The sequence below is a fragment of the Neolamprologus brichardi genome, chromosome 3 (genome assembly GCF_056152115.1).
Source record: "Neolamprologus brichardi isolate AB-2024 chromosome 3, ASM5615211v1, whole genome shotgun sequence".
NCBI lineage: Eukaryota > Metazoa > Chordata > Actinopteri > Cichliformes > Cichlidae > Neolamprologus > Neolamprologus brichardi.
The window spans coordinates 59,912,008-59,929,952 of NC_142106.1; the positions used below are offsets into that span (position 1 = coordinate 59,912,008).

At 46.0% G+C, this 17,945-nt stretch overlaps 1 protein-coding gene across 18 annotated transcripts in view; it reads right to left on the reverse strand.

The window, feature by feature from the left end:
• Positions 1 to 17,945, reverse strand: part of LOC118453432 (protein NLRC3-like) — an 815,502-nt gene that overhangs the window by 420,275 nt on the left and 377,282 nt on the right. Inside the window, exon 7 of one of the 18 annotated variants that reach the window (XM_087837987.1) lies at positions 11,262 to 11,271. The exons of the other annotated variants lie outside the window; for them this stretch is intronic. Within the exon in view, the coding sequence (XP_087694113.1) occupies positions 11,262 to 11,271 (10 nt within the window). The remainder of the gene's footprint in view (positions 1 to 11,261; positions 11,272 to 17,945) is intronic. 18 annotated transcript variants of the gene reach the window in all.

Sequence of the window (17,945 nt, forward strand, 5' to 3'; positions counted from 1 at the left end):
ATCCCCCCCCCCCCCCTCTCTCTTTAAATCAGTTTGCTTCTGATTGCTCCTCTGTTACTTCTACAAACAGTATCTGCTGCTTAGGGCCACCACTTCCTCCACGTGCCGCTGCGGAGATTCAGAAAATGAATCTGAACCTGAAAAACAGATTTTCTATGTGTTTTATTGGAAATCTTTGTTTCTTATATTTTCTCCCCTGACATGTAGATCTGTACTGTATTAGAGTTCATAGCGGGAACAAAGATCCCAGCATGATTTCTCTGTTTGGGAAATCTTCCAGTTATTTCCTTGAACCTGGTTAGTGAACTGAGTCAGTGCTAGACTGTATAAATGCTGTTTCACTGGATGCTACCACATAAAACACATTTAGCAGCTCACCATTCTCTAAGGCTACGTTCACTCTGCAGGTCTTGATGCTCAATTCAGATTTTTTGATCAAATCTGATTGTTTTGTCTGCTCGTTCACACTACAAATAAAATGTGACAGCAAACGCGCTCTAGTGTGAACGCTCAAAGCAGCCGCATGCGCAAAAGAAGACGTCACACACAACGCGCTCTGTTGAGACCCAGAGCAACAGTATTGTTTGACTGATGGCCTTAATATAAAGACTTCGGACTTTACGTTTCCCAGTTTTTGCTTTAAGTTATTTTGTTATTTACATTTGGCCTAATAATGATCCTTATTGCTGTTTTAGAGGAGTGCTGCTTCAAAGGATAGCTGCAGATTTCTGTCAGAATCTGCAGATTATACAGAACAAATAAAATGTTCACGTTTCTCCAACGTTGTCTTCCCAACAGTTTCACTGGATGGACAGGAAGCGTTCGCGATGTCTTCTCCAGCGCTGATAATTGGCGTCTGTCTCGTGTCAGTGACGTAAAAGACGGATTTAAAGTGACATGACCATCAAACAGCAGCTTTCTGAAACATCAGATATGTATCAGATTCAGGACCACATACGAAAGTGACCCAGATCAGATTTGAAAATATCAGATTTGTGCCGTTCACACTGTCACCATGATGGATTTGGGTCACATAGGGTCAAAAAAGTCAGATTTGATGCGCTTTCGCCTGCAGTGTGAACGTAGCCTAATATGGAGAACACCAGATCTGCAGCAGGGTTTGGATTTTTGTCGTTTTATCTTGATGGCATGTGAACAAGGTTTTTGTTTGATTGTTTGTTTTAAATCAGCTAACTTGTGGAGAAACTAGAAAGAAAAACTTCTAAAGATCCTCAAACACAGTCCGATCAGAAGAAGTGGGTCCTGAGCATTAAAGTCAGCATTAGCTCTCTGCTCTGTCTTACATCATTTTCATGAAAATATATTTTAATGATTTTGGTGTTTTCAGCCAAGGAAACCATGTCCATGAACATTTATAGCACCAAAATAGAAAAACTAGTAGCTGCATGCAGCATAGTTTCAGTTTTCAGAACACCTGATCTCAGTGATGCACCAATGGTAACAACACTCATTTAACAGAGCTGTATAAAGGCTAAGAGACATCAGGGGTTTGATTTAGATCATACATTTGATTTATTTTATGTCATGACATAAAATAAATTTGTTTTATGTCAAGTGAATTAAAATATCTCACTTCCTGTTCTGTTCTATCAACTCCATCAGTTTCTGTGATGCCTCAGTGATCAGCCATCAACAGAAGAATGTTTAACTTCCTCATGTTTAAGTGCGTCACACTATGCCTGTGTTTGAACATTAAACATGTTATTACATGTAACTTTACTGTGCGCTGTTTCTTCTGTTTTTGAATCAAGTCTTCTGTTTTTCATGAATAAACGAGTCCTTGTTAAAGATGTTAAAGGAAAGCATCAGCAGTCAGGAACAGATGGCTTCGAGCCCTCTGCTGACCAGGAGCAGCACAAGGTCTTAGACAGACTCAGACCTGATCTTCTGGACACAACCGTCTGATTCTTGTTAAAAAAGTTCAGATCTTTCTATCTGAACATTTCCCACACAGGTAAGAATTCACAAAGGACCAAACAACTAATTACTTTTGTCCCTTGAACAGTTCATTTGTGTTTAATTTGAAACAGATCAAACACTAGTATCAGGCTTGCGTTCTGCACTTTATATCTTACACATCTTCAGTTATGCTCCTCCGTGAATCGCAACCTTATCGTGGTGGAGGGGTTTGTGTGTCCCAGGGATCCCAGGGGCTATGTTGTCTGGGGGCTTTTGCCCCCTGGTAGGGTCTCCCATGGCAAATTGGTCCTGGGTGAGGGACCAGACAAAGAGCGATTCAGAAGACCCCTATGAAAAAAACACAGAGGGAACAGTTTACCCTGCCCGGGATAGGGTTACCGGGGCCCCGCCCTGGAGCCAGGCCCGGGGAGGGTGCCCGGGGAGGGTGCCCGAGGGCGAGCGTCTGGTTGCCGGGCCTTAGTCCATGGGGCCCGGCCGGGCACAGCCCGAAGAGGAGACATGGGCCCATCCTCCCGCAGGCCCACCACCCGCAGGAGGCGCCATAGGGGTCGGGTGCATTGTGTGTCGGGTGGCGGCCAGGAGCGGAGGCCCTGGCGGACTGACCCCCGGCTGCCAAGACTGGCAATAGGGACATGGAATGTCACCTCTCTGGTGGGGAAGGAGTCTGAGTTAGTGTGTGAGGTTGAGAGGTACCGGCTAGATATAGTCGGGCTCACCTCTACGCACGGCTTGGGTTCTGGAACCAGTCTCCTGGAGAGGGGCTGGACTCTGTCTCAGTCTGGAGTTGCCCCTGGTGAGAGGCGGCGGGCTGGGGTGGGTATTTTAATATCCCCTCGGCTTGCTGCCGGTACGTTGGGGTTTTTCCCGGTGGACAAGAGGGTTTGTTCCCTGCGCCTTAGGGTCGGGGAACGGGTCCTGACTGTCATCTGCGCTTATGCGCCGAGTGGCAGTTCGGAGTACCCAGCCTTCTTAGAGTCCCTAGGGGGGGTGCTGGAAGGTGCTCCACCTGGAGACTCTGTTGTCCTGCTGGGAGACTTCAATGCTCACGTGGGTAACGACAGCGAGACCTGGAGGGGCGTGATTGGGAGGAACGGCCTCCCTGATCTGAACCCGAGCGGTGCTTTGTTATTGGACTTCTGTGCTAATCACAGTTTGGCCATAACGAACACCTTGTTCGAACATAAGAGTGTCCATAAGTGCACGTGGCACCAGGACGCTCTAGGCTGTAGGTCGATGATCGATTTTGTAATCGTATCACCAGACCTGCGACCATATGTTCTGGACACTAGGGTAAAGAGAGGGGCTGAGCTGTCAACTGATCACCACCTGGTGGTGAGTTGGATCAGGTGGCGGGGGAGGACGCTGGACAGACCTGGTGCACCTAAACGTGTAGTGAGGGTTTGCTGGGAACGACTAGCAGAGGCCCCAGTCCGCGAGATCTTCAACGCACACCTCCGGCAGAGCTTCAACAGCATTCCGAGGGAGGCGGGGGACATCGAGTCCGAATGGACCATGTTCAGCGCCTCCATTGCCGAAGCTGCTGCATTGAGCTGCGGCCGCAAGGTGGTTGGTGCCTGCCGTGGTGGTAATCCCCGAACCAAATGGTGGACACCAGAGGTGAAGGGAGCCACCAGGCTGAAGAAGGAGTCCTATCGGGCTTGGTTAGCCTGTGGGACTCCGGAGGCAGCCGACAGGTATCGACAGGCCAAGCGGAATGCGGCTCGGGCAGTGGCTGAAGCAAAAACTCGGGTGTGGGAGGAGTTCGGAGAGGCCATGGAAAAAGACTTTCGGACTGCCTCGAAGAGGTTCTGGCAAACCGTCAGGCGTCTCAGGAGGGGAAAGCAGTGCTCTACCTGCACTGTGTATAGTGCTGGCGGAGCGCTGCTGACGTCGACTGAGAAAATTGCCAGGCGGTGGAAGGAATACTTCGAGGACCTCCTTAATCCCACTGACGTGTCTTCCAAGGAGGAAGCAGAGTCTGGGGATGAGGGGAATGACCCGCCAATTTCTGAGGGCGAGGTCACTGAGGCAGTTAAACAACTCCTTGGTGGCAGAGCCCCTGGTGTTGATGAGGTCCGCCCCGAGTTCCTGAAGGCTCTGGACGTTGTAGGGCTGTCCTGGCTGACACGCCTCTGCAATGTTGCGTGGAGATCAGGGGCAGTACCCGTGGATTGGCAGACCGGGGTGGTGGTCCCCATCTTTAAGAAGGGGGACCGGAGGGTGTGTTCCAACTACAGGGGGATCACACTCCTCAGCCTCCCCGGGAAAGTCTATGCCAGGGTGCTGGAAAGGAGAGTTCGTCCGCTAGTCGAACCTCTGATGCAGGAGGAACAATGCGGTTTTCGTCCTGGTCGCGGAACACTGGACCAGCTCTTCATCCTCTCGAGGATACTTGAGGGTGCATGGGAGTTTGCCCAACCAGTCTACATGTGTTTTGTGGACTTGGAGAAGGCATTCGACCGTGTCCCTCGGGGTGTCCTGTGGGAGGTGTTGCGGGAGTATGGGGTGTCTGGCCCATTGCTACGGGCCATTCGATCCCTATACAACCGTTGCAAGAGCTTGGTTCGCATTGCCGGCAATAAGTCGGACTCGTTCCCGGTGGGTGATGGGCTCCGCCAGGGCTGCCCTTTGTCACCGGTTCTGTTCATAATTTTTATGGACAGGATTTCTAGGCGCAGCCAAGTGGCGGAGGGCTTTCGCTTTGGTGGCCTCAGGATCTCATCTCTGATCTTTGCGGATGATGTGGTTCTGTTGGCTTCATCGGGTGAGGGCCTCCAGCTCGCACTGGAGCGGTTCGCAGCCGAGTGTGACGCAGCGGGAATGAGGATCAGCACCTCCAAATCTGAGGCCATGGTTCTCAGCCGGAAAAGGGTGGAGTGCCCACTCCGGGTCGGGGATGAGGTCCTGCCCCAAGTGGAGGAGTTCAAGTATCTCGGGGTCTTGTTCGCGAGTGATGGGAGAAGGGAGCCGGAGATCGACAGACGGATTGGGGCTGCAGCTGCAGTAATGCAGACGCTGCACCGGTCCGTCGTGGTGAAGAGGGAGCTGAGTGTAAAAGCGAAGCTCTCAATTTACCGGTCGATCTACGTCCCTACCCTCACCTATGGCCACGAGCTGTGGGTAGTGACCGAAAGGACGAGATCGCGGATACAAGCGGCGGAAATGAGCTTCCTCCGAAGGGTGGCTGGCATCTCCCTTAGAGATAGGGTGAGAAGTTCGGCCATCCGGGAGGGGCTCAGAGTAGAGCCGCTGCTGCTCCACATCGAAAGGAGCCAGCTGAGGTGGTTTGGGCATCTGGTAAGGATGCCCCCTGGGCGCCTCCTGGGTGAGGTGTTCCAGGCATGTCCCACCGGGAGGAGGCCCCGGGGCAGACCCAGGACACGCTGGAGAGATTATATCTCTCGGCTGGCCTGGGAACGCCTTGGTGTTCCCCCGGATGAGCTGGAGGAGGTGGCTGGGGAGAGGGAGGTCTGGGCCTCTTTGCTTAGGCTGCTGCCCCCGCGACCCGGCCCCGGATAAAGCGGATGAAGATGGATGGATGGATGGATCTTCAGTTATGGAGTGAGAGGTTTAAATGCGTTTGAGGCTGTGAGACTTTGCTCTTACATTAAAGTCATGATTTACTGAGAATTCATCACAACAAACAGAATCGTAACATGCATCAGTTCAACTATTTAACTCATCTAAATGAACCATTAAGTGACTGGATAAATGTATTTAATACAAGAGTAACCTGGTTCGTTGGCAAAGGTTTGTAGCTAAATTCAGGGCAACAAACTTAAATACAATCAAGTGACTCTTCATTCAGACTGAAAATAGTTCAAAAAGGACAAAGTTCAAAGTGTTCAACAAAAAATTGCAAAGACTTCAATGGGATGGCAACACACAGACACAAGAGACACACTGTGACCAACTAACAGTGATTAAAATCTTCAAACACTAAAAAGAAGTCAGACTCAGGTCCCTGATTAAAACACAATAAACACAAAACCCTCAGAGTGTGACAGCAGCAATCAATGTGTTCATCACAATAGAAAGACACAGAAAAGCAGAAGAGTCCAAATATATTTTTAAACTTGTGTATTTTAAACTTGCAAACTCCATATGCAGATATTATCAGCACACACAGCATTTAAAACATGAATCTTATGTCTGATTGACTTTGCAGTGACCCTGAACTAAACTGAGCTGCTTTGTTTTGTGTTTTTTCACTTCAGTAAAACCTGAATGCCAACTTCTTAACAACAAACTGATTTGATCTCTTTGTCCTTGTTTAAAGGGAAAAACAATGTTACATGACGATACTGATTAGTGTCAGTTGGGTCTAAAGTTACACACAGAACCATTTAAACTGTTGATCACAGTAACAAATGTTTAAGTGCAGAGTAACTGACTGATAATCAGTGTGGATTCCAATCAATCAATAATCTATAATCATGTGTCTTCAAACACAAGCGATCCAAAGTGTGTCCTGAAATAAGAGCTGAACATCTGGTCCAAACATCACAGAGCAGAAACAAACAAACTGTTAAAGGAGGAAACAACACAAACGTACAGTTTCTTCAAACACCAACAACAAGCTCCACAGCTGGACACCAAACACAGAAACCCAGGTGAGCTGCTTCCTGGAAGGAGGCGGGACTCCACCTGAAGTAGGACAGGAGTCAGATTTTCACATTAAGAGCATGCTATTCTCTAGTTAATTTAAGATTTGGCTCATTCCTTCTCATTGCCATTTCAAGGTACTAACACTTATTTCATGTGGGAAAGCGCCCTTAACCCCTTCAAAGTTTATACGTCACAGTTCTTTAATACGTCGGCTCAACTGTCAACAACGTTGAGTCCAGATGTGTGGACAGCTTTGTGCTTCCTCAAACCTTTGTTCAAGTTCAATACAGTGCTCCCTCATTATAACGCGGTTGTACAAAAGCCAGTTGGCAGAACTGACGAACAGAGCCACATCTGCCGAGTAAATATATCAGTATACAGCTGCCAAATAGCCAATGAGCGGGAAGGCAACCCATCCTCTTCACCAATCAGAAGACACAATTCTACCTCATCATTACGCTTCGACGCAGAGAGTTCGGTCAGAGCTGCAGGTGGGGAGAGTCAGCAGAGGTGTGCGTCCATGAGACTGTAAGTTTCTGTGTTTTATCCTGTTTGTTCTTTGCTGCGGCCATTATCCTCCTTTGTTTAAATCCTTGGCGCACACTTAGTTTACCGAATGTTACTGTCATTTACTGCGAAGCAGCCTCTGCCAGGCGCTCATTATGGGACCGTCACTAATTTCTCATGTTGGCACTTGTGTAAAGTGCCTAGTTAGGATTTATGTAAATAGTTGTGACGGAGTTACACCGTCCTGGGCCGCAGACAGCTGATCTGGGCGCATACGCGCACCACCACCATTAGTTTCTACAATTACTGTGAATGACGTGTTTGTGCTGCCATTTATATCCAACAACATCAAGCAGTTAAATCAGAGAGTTCATGTTACTAACAGCTCAGCTCTCTGCAGCAGACAGAGGCTGGACTTTAAAATCAATGAAGCGATCTTTAGACGCGTCACTCTTTAAGGACACACAGCTGGGTTCAGGTCCAGCAGGTCTCCCATAGATCCTGTTAGAGAAGAAAAATGTGTTTTTCATTTGCAGGCACAGAAGCTATTGAAGACTAAGCACACCTTCATTATCCTAAAGAGAAACTGCTTTGCAGGCTAAACATAAGCAGTGTAAGTCTCTGCAATGTAAGAACAGAGATAAACATGTCATTTACACTGTTCAGGATTATGGTCGTACTGTGAGCAGCTGGAGTTTAAATGTATTATATGTATGTAAGAATTCCTCTGGGTTATTCAAAGAAAAGGCTGAGGATGAGTTGGTTAGAGCACAGAGTTTAAATACATGGACTGAACCATGTGACCTTTACAGACAGCTGGGACCAGAGTCGAGCTTTGCCCTGAAATCTTTGCTGTTTTCACTTGATAACAGCAGCTGTTTAAAGTTACTGAGTGTGTTTGACAGTAAAGTGAATGTAAATGTGAGACACTGTGTGCTCACAGCTAAAGGCTGCAGTCAGCTGTGTTAGAGCCTCTTTCACACAATGATCCTTTAATAAACACTCAGAGCTCCATGTTGATGAAGCAGTCATGTGTGAGCTTGTGTGCTGACATGTTGACAGTTTGACTTCAGCTTTTACTGAAGAAAATCCACAGAAGGCTGAAAGTGAAGCATCACTTCCTGTTTGAGGAGAGCCAACAGTCTGTTTACACGTCATGTCTGAGTTACAGCTGGAATAAATGATCATTTGCAAAGTCTGCTGCTCTTTCTGTAACCATCTGACCATCAACTAACTCTGTGCTGCTGCTGCTCTCATTCACAAAGTGCTCAATTACATTTTTAACTCGTGTCTTTAAGAGCTCTTAGTGTTAGCTTAGTGTTAGCTTAGTGTTAGCTTAGCGTTAGCTTAGCGTTAGCATGCTGTGTGGCTAGCTTAGCGTCAGAGCTCTGCAGGTGTCTGTGTGTAAATATTAATCACAGTGACAGTAAAGGAGGTAAAGGGCTGTGACGTCATCACGTACGCTGCGTCCTCTGTGGGCTCTGAGTGAACTCACAAAGTACAAACTACAAGTACACAAACACGAACGTAGCTCAGAGTGGCGGACACACTCGGCCTCGTTGGTCCAGCTGTGAGTCCGTTACCGTGAACTATGGAGCGGCAGATTTGTGCTGAACTAAGCTGCACACAGCTGATGTTAGCCAGGAAAACATTACACACTGACTTTAATGGAGAGACCGGAAATACAAACACACACAGTTTGTTGTGTGAAGAAATCAAACATGAGCTGAACAAACAGTAAAGTTCCTAAAGACAAACTGTTAAAGGAGGAAACAAAGCAAACTTACAGTTTCTTCACACACCAACAACAAGCTCCACTCCACACCTGGACACTAAACACGGACACACAGGTGAGCTGCTTCCTGGAAGGAGGTGGGACTCCACCCGAATCTCAGCACAGGTGGGAGGGGCTCAGCTCTGTGTGTGCTGATGTGTTAACTTTAAAAATCTGCGTCTGACTGCTCAGACTGAGTCAGAGTAAAGTTCACATGCTGACGTGTGGAGACATGAAACCTTGTTGTAGCTGCAGGTGTGAACACACTGATCCCAGATCAGCTCTGCTGTATTTGTAACATGAACATTTCTGCTGCAAAGCTTCAAATGTTCAGCATGTTTCTCTGTTTCCAGTCTATAGATCCAGTCACACTTTCTACCTTCACCTGTGCAGGAAAGACTGAGAGCAGAGCTGAAACCAAGCGTCCAATCAGTGAGCAGCATCAACACCTGAGCTTCATTCAGACTCTGTTATGTTATCATTGAAGATGTTGTGTGAATGAAATGATGTAAATATCCAAACAACTTCTTGTATGAAGCAGTCACTGATACACTACTGTGTCGCTGACACACACTGTGCGAGGTCACTTCCTGTGTTTGCTCTTAGAAACATGGCTGTACAGTGTTGTATGTGAGCAGCACACAGCCATACGTCAGCACATCTTCTACATTTACACAGTCAGGCTGTATTAGCAGAACAAAGAAACGCTGTGGATGCTCCTCATTTGAACAAATGTCACTCTGATCCAAAACAAACAGGAAAATGCATCAATACAGAAGATGACAGAGCCAATCAGAAATGTGCATATTACTGCTCAGAGCTGCAGCTTCACTCAACAACTTGTCATATCCAGATTGTTGACACGAGTGATGAAAGGTGTGCTTGTGTTCTCAGAGCTCTGCTTTTTAAACTGGAGCTTGTTCCTTCTTCTGATTGGTCGATCTGTGAGCGACTTCCACAACAATGAAATACAGTCAGACTGAGATCCACCACAACTCACAGCTCATCTTTACTACAATCATGTTTTTCAGTCCCATCAGGAAAAGTTTGGGATCCAATAAGATCCACTTAGAGTGGATGTTTCCACTCAGTGTTCCCACATCTTCCAAAGCCGTGGAATTTCCCGACACTGCCACAGACAATGAAATAATGTTCCTTTATCTTGTGAACACTTTCCACAGTTCTCAGGTATATTTGATTCTATGTATTGATCCCAGTGCTGTCACATAAATCCTCATTAACCATCTGTGCTGGATTCATCTGAGATGTGCATAAATGTAGTGCGAGCACTTTTCCAATCACTTTCTGATGTTTCACTTTCACAATCTTCCTTCTCGTCCCTCGACTGTTCTGATGAGAACAGCGTCAGTGTGTGATCAAACTTTGAGACGATACCTTTACTGAAACCATGTGAGTTTAGTGTTTCTTCCAGAGCAGAAAGGAGGTTTGGAAAGATGACATATTCTGGTTCACAGACATAAAACTTCTGAGCTCAGCAAGTTCTTCATTCAGGATCTGGTTTCTAAACTCCAGGATCATCCAGAGCAGCAGTTTAGTTTGCAGGTTCACTTTATCTCCTGTATATTTAACTTCAGCTGTGCTCTCAGACCGACCGTGGACCCAGCAGAACTGGGTTCAGATCTCTGGGGCCACTTACATCACCTTCATGTCCCGGGTCCATGAGAGCTCTTCAACACCACCTGGTGTTGAACTCTACAGGACCAGTGACTGTAGTACAGAACCATCACTGTGTGAGGACACAAACCAGTATGTTTGATGGTGAGGACCCAGTAAACGATCTAAATACTGCAGATTTAAGATAAGATAAGATGACCTTTATTAGTCCCACAGGTGGGAAATTTGTTCAAAAAGATAAGAAAGAAACTCAGAATGAGCAGAGCTGCTGTAACAGGCTGCCGCACACGCCGGAAGTAAAGAGGCTGATGCTAAATGATGAGGTCACTAAACAGGAAGTACAGAAAGATTTAACTGTGTGTCACATGATGATGTCACAGTCTCGCTGTCTACCCTGTGGGAGGGGCCTAAAGTAGGCATGAGCATTACAGCCATTTCCTCCAGACTGAGAAAACAAAGCTGAAGCAGAGAAACTAGAGACAGAGCAGCAGCAGCCACACAGACAGGAGGCGTCTGCATCAGTGACTCTTTGACATTATGTCCACATCAAAGCAGACACACACTGGGACAACACACAGGAAGATGATGGACGAGGTGGGAGGCGGAGCTAGTCTCCAGTTTCACCAATCACAATCCATCAGGACTGTTCATCAAATGAAACGCTCGCGTCGTAACGAGACGTCGACACGACCAAACGCCATCACAGACACGTCTCTGCTCGCTGTCAGAAGACGAGGACGATGAAACAGGAAGGATTGAACTCTTCTGTGACATCAACGCCAGCAGAGGCTGAAACACATCCTGACCTTGAACATCACAGATCCCCACGGGCACACTCCCATCTCACACATCACATCCTGTAAGAGGAGGAGAGCGCCGGGGTCGTGCTCAGGAGATATGAAGTTCAGTTAGAGCAAAGAGCATAAAGCAGCATGTAAACAAAGTGCACAGGGTTCATTCATGTTTGCAGGGCGCCCATCACTGCGCCGCCACAGCTGGAAGTGTGTGCGAGTGTTCAGTCACCCTGCAGGGATCTGTGATTACTCTCAGAGAAAACCAATCATGATACAGACACTTTTCTTTCTCCCTGCTGGAGGTTGGCTGGACTTCTTTACTGTCCAACAGCTGAGCTGGACAGAAACAATCCCAGGTTTCCCTGACTGAAGGTCACCATGCTCACCTCAGCGTGGGAGGAGTTTCAGGCCTTCAGACAGACGGCTGCAGGTCAGTGCTGCACCGACGTTGTTGGGTCCTGAGTCATGGGGACAGCAAACCACTTGTCAAAGCATCTGCAGGAGAAGAAAGCTGAACTTTATTAAGCAGCAAAAGGACATCAAAGCACTAGATGTGAGTAAAGAGCTGCTCCTCGGCCCCATCATCGTGTGCTCGCTGCAGCTTCTACATCAGGTTCTAGTGGACAACCATGAACCTGAACTCAACACCTGAAACTGTCCAGCAGCTCTTTGTGTCTCCACGTCTCTGCTGGATGGACTCACCCACTGAAGCCAGGACTCAGTGTGGAGCTGGGTGTGGAAAACGTCCTGTATCACCATCACATGACACAGAGGGTCCACAGAGGGTGTCACGGGTAAGCTCACGGTCACTGGGAGGCTGAGTGTGGAGTCAGTGTTGCTGTGGTTTGTGTGTGTGTGGAGATGAAACACACCAGTGTGTCCTGTCACATCTGTTTGACCTCTGTCACAGTGAGCTGACCTCTGCTCCTCCTGCGTCTCTCACTGGACTAACTTTGTTAGCTGGACAACGATCGTGTCCACAAAATGTTTCCTTACAAGGTGAACGACGTTTCATTTAAACTGAATCTTGGATTTTATTGTGAAAAACCTCCTTCAAACATGTCCGAGCGTTACAGAGTCTGTGGATTTTCCCACAGACGTTGCTCCTGTGCTTCCACAGCTGTCACACAGACACATTACCGACTTCATGTCCAACGAAAGCTGCCAGATTTGTACTTTTCCACATCCTTAAATGTGTTTTCAAATTAAAAGCAGCACTTCCTGTTTACATGGAGGAAATGTAAACCACGTGGGAGCTTTAAACATTAATGTGTTTTCAAATTAAAAGCAGCACTTCCTGTTTCCATGGAGGAAATGTAAAACACGTGGGAGCTTTAAACATTAATGTGTTTTCAAATTAAAAGCAGCACTTCCTGTTTCCATGGAGGAAATGTAAACCACGTGGAAGCTTTAAACATTAATGTGTTTTCAAATTAAAAGCAGCACTTCCTGTTTCCATGGAGGAAATGTAAACCACGTGGGAGCTTTAAACATTAATGTGTTTTCAAATTAAAAGCAGCACTTCCTGTTTCCATGGAGGAAATGTAAACCACGTGGGAGCTTTAAACATTAATGTGTTTTCAAATTAAAAGCAGCACTTCCTGTTTCCATGGAGGAAATGTAAACCACGTGGGAGCTTTAAACATTAATGTGTTTTCAAATTAAAAGCAGCACTTCCTGTTTCCATGGAGGAAATGTAAACCACGTGGGAGCTTTAAACATTAATGTGTTTTCAAATTAAAAGCAGCACTTCCTGTTTCCATGGAGGAAATGTAAACCACTTGGAAGCTTTAAACATTAATGTGTTTTCAAATTAAAAGCAGCACTTCCTGTTTCCATGGAGGAAATGTAAACCACGTGGGAGCTTTAAACATTAATGTGTTTTCAAATTAAAAGCAGCACTTCCTGTTTCCATGGAGGAAATGTAAACCACGTGGGAGCTTTAAACATTAATGTGTTTTCAAATTAAAAGCAGCACTTCCTGTTTCCATGGAGGAAATGTAAACCACGTGGGAGCTTTAAACATTAATGTGTTTTCAAATTAAAAGCAGCACTTCCTGTTTCCATGGAGGAAATGTAAACCACGTGGGAGCTTTAAACATTAATGTGTTTTCAAATTAAAAGCAGCACTTCCTGTTTCCATGGAGGAAATGTAAACCACGTGGGAGCTTTAAACATTAATGTGTTTTCAAATTAAAAGCAGCACTTCCTGTTTCCATGGAGGAAATGTAAACCACGTGGGAGCTTTAAACATTAATGTGATGCTGTTGACGTCTCATTTTCAGACAAATAGAAGAAAGGAAGTGTGAGGTCTGAGGTCTGGTCCTTCTAATAAAGATGCATTTCCTCCAGTATAGCCATGAACTCGTGGGGCTGAATGATCACATGTTATCACAGTGATCATGAGGCTCAAAGTAAAAAGTTCAAATAGACTGAAACACTGTAGATAAAGGTCAGAGGTCACGTTGATGCCTTCATGTTTGACCACAGAACGGTCAGTCTGTGTAACAGACTCTGTGATCAGTGATCAGTGCTGTGGGTCCAGGTCAGATGTTGGATCTCTGATTCTTTCACGTCCATGTTAAACAGCTGCTGCGATGAACTGTGACTGTTAGCAGTAATTAAATATGTCTGCACACTGTGAGAGAGCCGTCCTCCATCAGTGAGGCTGACAAACGCTCACACTGGGAACAGGAAGCAGATTTCTGTCTGACTGTCCTGATGGACAAAGGATGAAATCCTCTGTGACACAGTCAGCCTGTTACAGCCCATAATAACAATGAACACTTATTAAAATATGAAAGGATCACGTTAGATAAAACTGTTTTTAATAACATATGTAAACAGATCCAACAACATTGACACAATTAAGATCAAATCATTAGTTCCAGCTCACATGGACTGGAGTGAGGACACCAGTGACTGAAAGAACCAGTGTTTCCATCAGACTCATGAACATCATCATGTGTTATGTTAGTGTCTCATTCAGCACAGACACATTATTTCTGTTAGGTCCTGTCAGCTGTCAGCACTCTGTACAAGCACGACTGTGAACAACAGACTTCTTTTAAATGTGTCACATAAACATTCAGTGTGGATTTGATCCAGATGTTTCTCCGTATGTAAGTTACTCAGGCATCAAATAGATTTGAAGTCTTTATGATCCTGAGCTGACTTCAAACAAGGAGCTTCTCAGACTAACAGCACGAGCACAAAACTGAAAGGATGAGAAACAAAAGTTTGATTTTAATGCTTCACAGAAAATCTATTTGAATACGCTGGAGACTCATTTAGGTCACTGCTGTTGTTTCACTCAGTGCAGCGTTTCTGAAATGTCTTTGTATTATAGTGAATTTTGAGCTTTGCAGGATACAAAGAAGAAGAAATCAAAGATTACAGCAGGTAGTTGTACAGAGGACGTCAGCTGATGGAGCAGAGGGAGGCCGACTGTGGATGAATGAGGAGGTGAAGGCCTGCAGGCGGGTGGAGACAGAGGAGGTGATGTCACTAATGACTTCAGAGCAGCTTTCTCCTTATTAACATAGTTGTTTGGTCACGTTGTGTTGTAATGAGACACGTACAGTTTGTGGACCCGGGGCTTTGTGTGTTTGTGATCAGTCTTGGTGTTGAGGATTTCTCATGTTCAGCTCCAACAAAGTTGGAGCTAAAACTCTTCCTGTAGCCACGTGTGCTTTGCATTCTGCAGCAAAGTTCTACAGATGTGCAAAGATCTGGGCGAGCAATGAGCTGTGACATCAACATGAACTTTCTGTTTCCTCCAAAAGTCCACAGCACTTCCTGTTGTTGCTCAGACGTGACTGAGAACTCTTTGAAATGACTTAGCGTTAGCTGTATGCTAGCTACACTCTGACTTTCAGCTCAACGTCTTTTGCCACCAGGATGTTTCCCTCAAAGATGCTCGTAGGTGGATCTGACTGTGGCCAATCACCACCTGCGCCGCCCTGATCAGATACCCAGCTGGGATAATGAGCTCGCCAAAGGAGAAGACTGAAAGCACTGACACGAGGAAGGAACGAGTCAGAGGACCAGTGAGTGTCAGCAGAACCACTGTTCAGGACGAGACCACAGACATCAGCCACGACTGACCGTGTACTTAGTGAAAACCTCAGACAGCAGAAAGCAGAGAAAGAGGAGGAGCAAGGAGAGCAGCCATGATGGAAGGACGGGTATGTACCAGCAGCAGATAGAGGAAGTGGCTCTGTAGATATTTATAGTCAGTCCTCATGCATGTGCTGTGCATATAGTAAGTGTCTGTCATGAAGCTGTCATGTGTGCATATCTGTGGTCAGTAAAGCTGATTGTGATTAATAGCTACACCACAGAGTGCCCAAAGAGTTGTTGCATTGTTAGCCTTGTTTAGGGAGGGCTGGGGTTTCTTTGGAGCCCCAATTCATTAAAGTTAGTTCAGCACCGAGTGAAAAGAATCCCTGAAGACTCAGCACAGAAAGTGTGGGACACAAGTTTGCTTTGGAGACATGGACTGAGTTAGAAAACTAGCCAACATGATTTATAACGGACAGTCATCATTAATGATGGAGAACTGAAAGGACATGAAGGCTGCGCTGTTACACTTTTTGATAGCTGGAAACTTTAACTGTCATCAGAAAACATCAAATATTCTGGATCCTCTCTGCAGTGTCTCGTCTTTCCTCTGTGACTTCCGTGGATTTTAGCTCAAAAATGTTTTTAAATGGTTTGTCAGCAAACTGACCTCTGACCTCTACAGTACTGACCTGTACAAAGAGCTGTCAGTCTCAGCTCTTCTCTCCCAGCACTGGTGGAGCAGGTGTAGTCGCTGCTGACAGCCATTGTTGGTTTTCTCAGAGACAGGCGGAGGTCTGAAGTGTTGAGAGCATCAGCTCTCATCGATGTGCGCCGCTGTAACGCTGCTTTTGTCCTCTGAGATCACCAGGTATGAAATCCGAGTACTGACAGGGCAGCAGGACAGATCTTTCCCCCTCATTCACTTCCATGAGCACTGTGATGAGTGCTGTTACCGTGGTGACAGCTTGGATGTGTTTCAGTCCTGCCTGGTTATCACTGCAGGAATCTTTACTTTCACATTTATTACAGGTAATAACTCTGATTTTTCTGTGTATTATGAACTAAATGTATCCTGATACACACAGAGATGGATGAGCAGAGGTCACATGATGAAAGAAAAACATGGAGTCTTTGATTTATTTCGATATTTATTGATGAATGCAAACAAACCCTGACACTGAACCATCGTCCAGCTTTCACAAAACAAACCTGATCACATGACCTGCTGACCCAAACAGTGAAAAGCTCCATGGCAACAACAACAAACAGCCTCACATATGTTAACAGAGGCTGTTAGAAGCACAGAGTCTTTACAGTCTTTCTCCTGTTTGTACACAGATCTCTGCACATCTTCATCACAGTTACTCACAGACGTGCAGAGTGTGTGGATATCAAAGCTAAGTTTCCACCATGTTTGTAGTCTGTACTGGGACTCATGGAGCATCTCTCTATGAGCACTCAGTGCTTTAAACAGTGAGTCCCAGTTTAACCAGCAGCCTTCACACCACACATCACACAGACATGGAAACTTCAAACCCTCAGACTGAAGACACCATCAGAAATAAATAGATTGTGATGAAGATGAAGAACTGGAACAGTTTGCTGTGGTTTCTTCTGTTCCTGTCAGAAATAAGAGTCTGGCAGCACTTTGCTCTCCTTCCACATGTTTAAGGAGGAAGTGAAGAAGAGCGAGTGAGTCGTCTTCCTCTGTGGGCCCAACATCAGGCAGCAGCCACGTATTTTTAAAAACCCAGCACACTGCTTCAGAAACACTGAGTCAGGTGACCAGAGTCATGTGATCAGTGAGGTCTTCACTCAGGACGTCACAGCTTCAGGACCTGATTCAGAGGTTTATAAGGACGTGGATCATTGGTGCTGATGTTGTGTGAGAGCTGGTGAACCATGGGGAACATAAATAACAACCAGGCCATCAGCAATTCTACCCCCAGCTCTAAAACCTACATAATACACTATACATATAGTTATATAGGTTATAGTATGTTATATATAAACGTAGCTGAAGCAGTTTAATTTGTAGCTTCACGCTGCACTTCATATGTTTGTCCACCAGATGGCAGCACAGAGGCCTGTGTTGGAAAGCTTTGAGTAATGAAGCGTTTTCAATCCAAGCTTCAGAAAGCTTCATGTGGTCATCAAGGAAGCAACCAGAAAATATCTGCTGTGTGTAAAAACAGCAACACAAGAATCCAGAATGAAGACAAGAAACTCAAAGCTCACACACAAAACAGGTGGAGCTAATTTTGTGACGTGTTTCTGTAAAAACACCACAGAAGTGAATCATCAAAGTTTCCATGTGAGCTGATGATGCTGCTGCAGAGTTTCTGTGAACCTCCTGTGACCCCGCCTCCTCATACAGAGACATCTTATTGCTCTTCAAACTGCATCACGTGGACACATGTGATTGTGTATTATAGTATTGATCCCAATGCTGGTATTAGTCCTGGATCAATAACACTGGATGGATGCGTTCAGCATGGAGCCCCTGAGCTGTGTTACAGACAAACATGGAAACTGACAGGTCTGTGTCATTCACAGTCTGTAACACTTCTAAACAACAGAGGCTGACCCAAGTGCCTCAGAGCCAGGTACGCTCACATCAC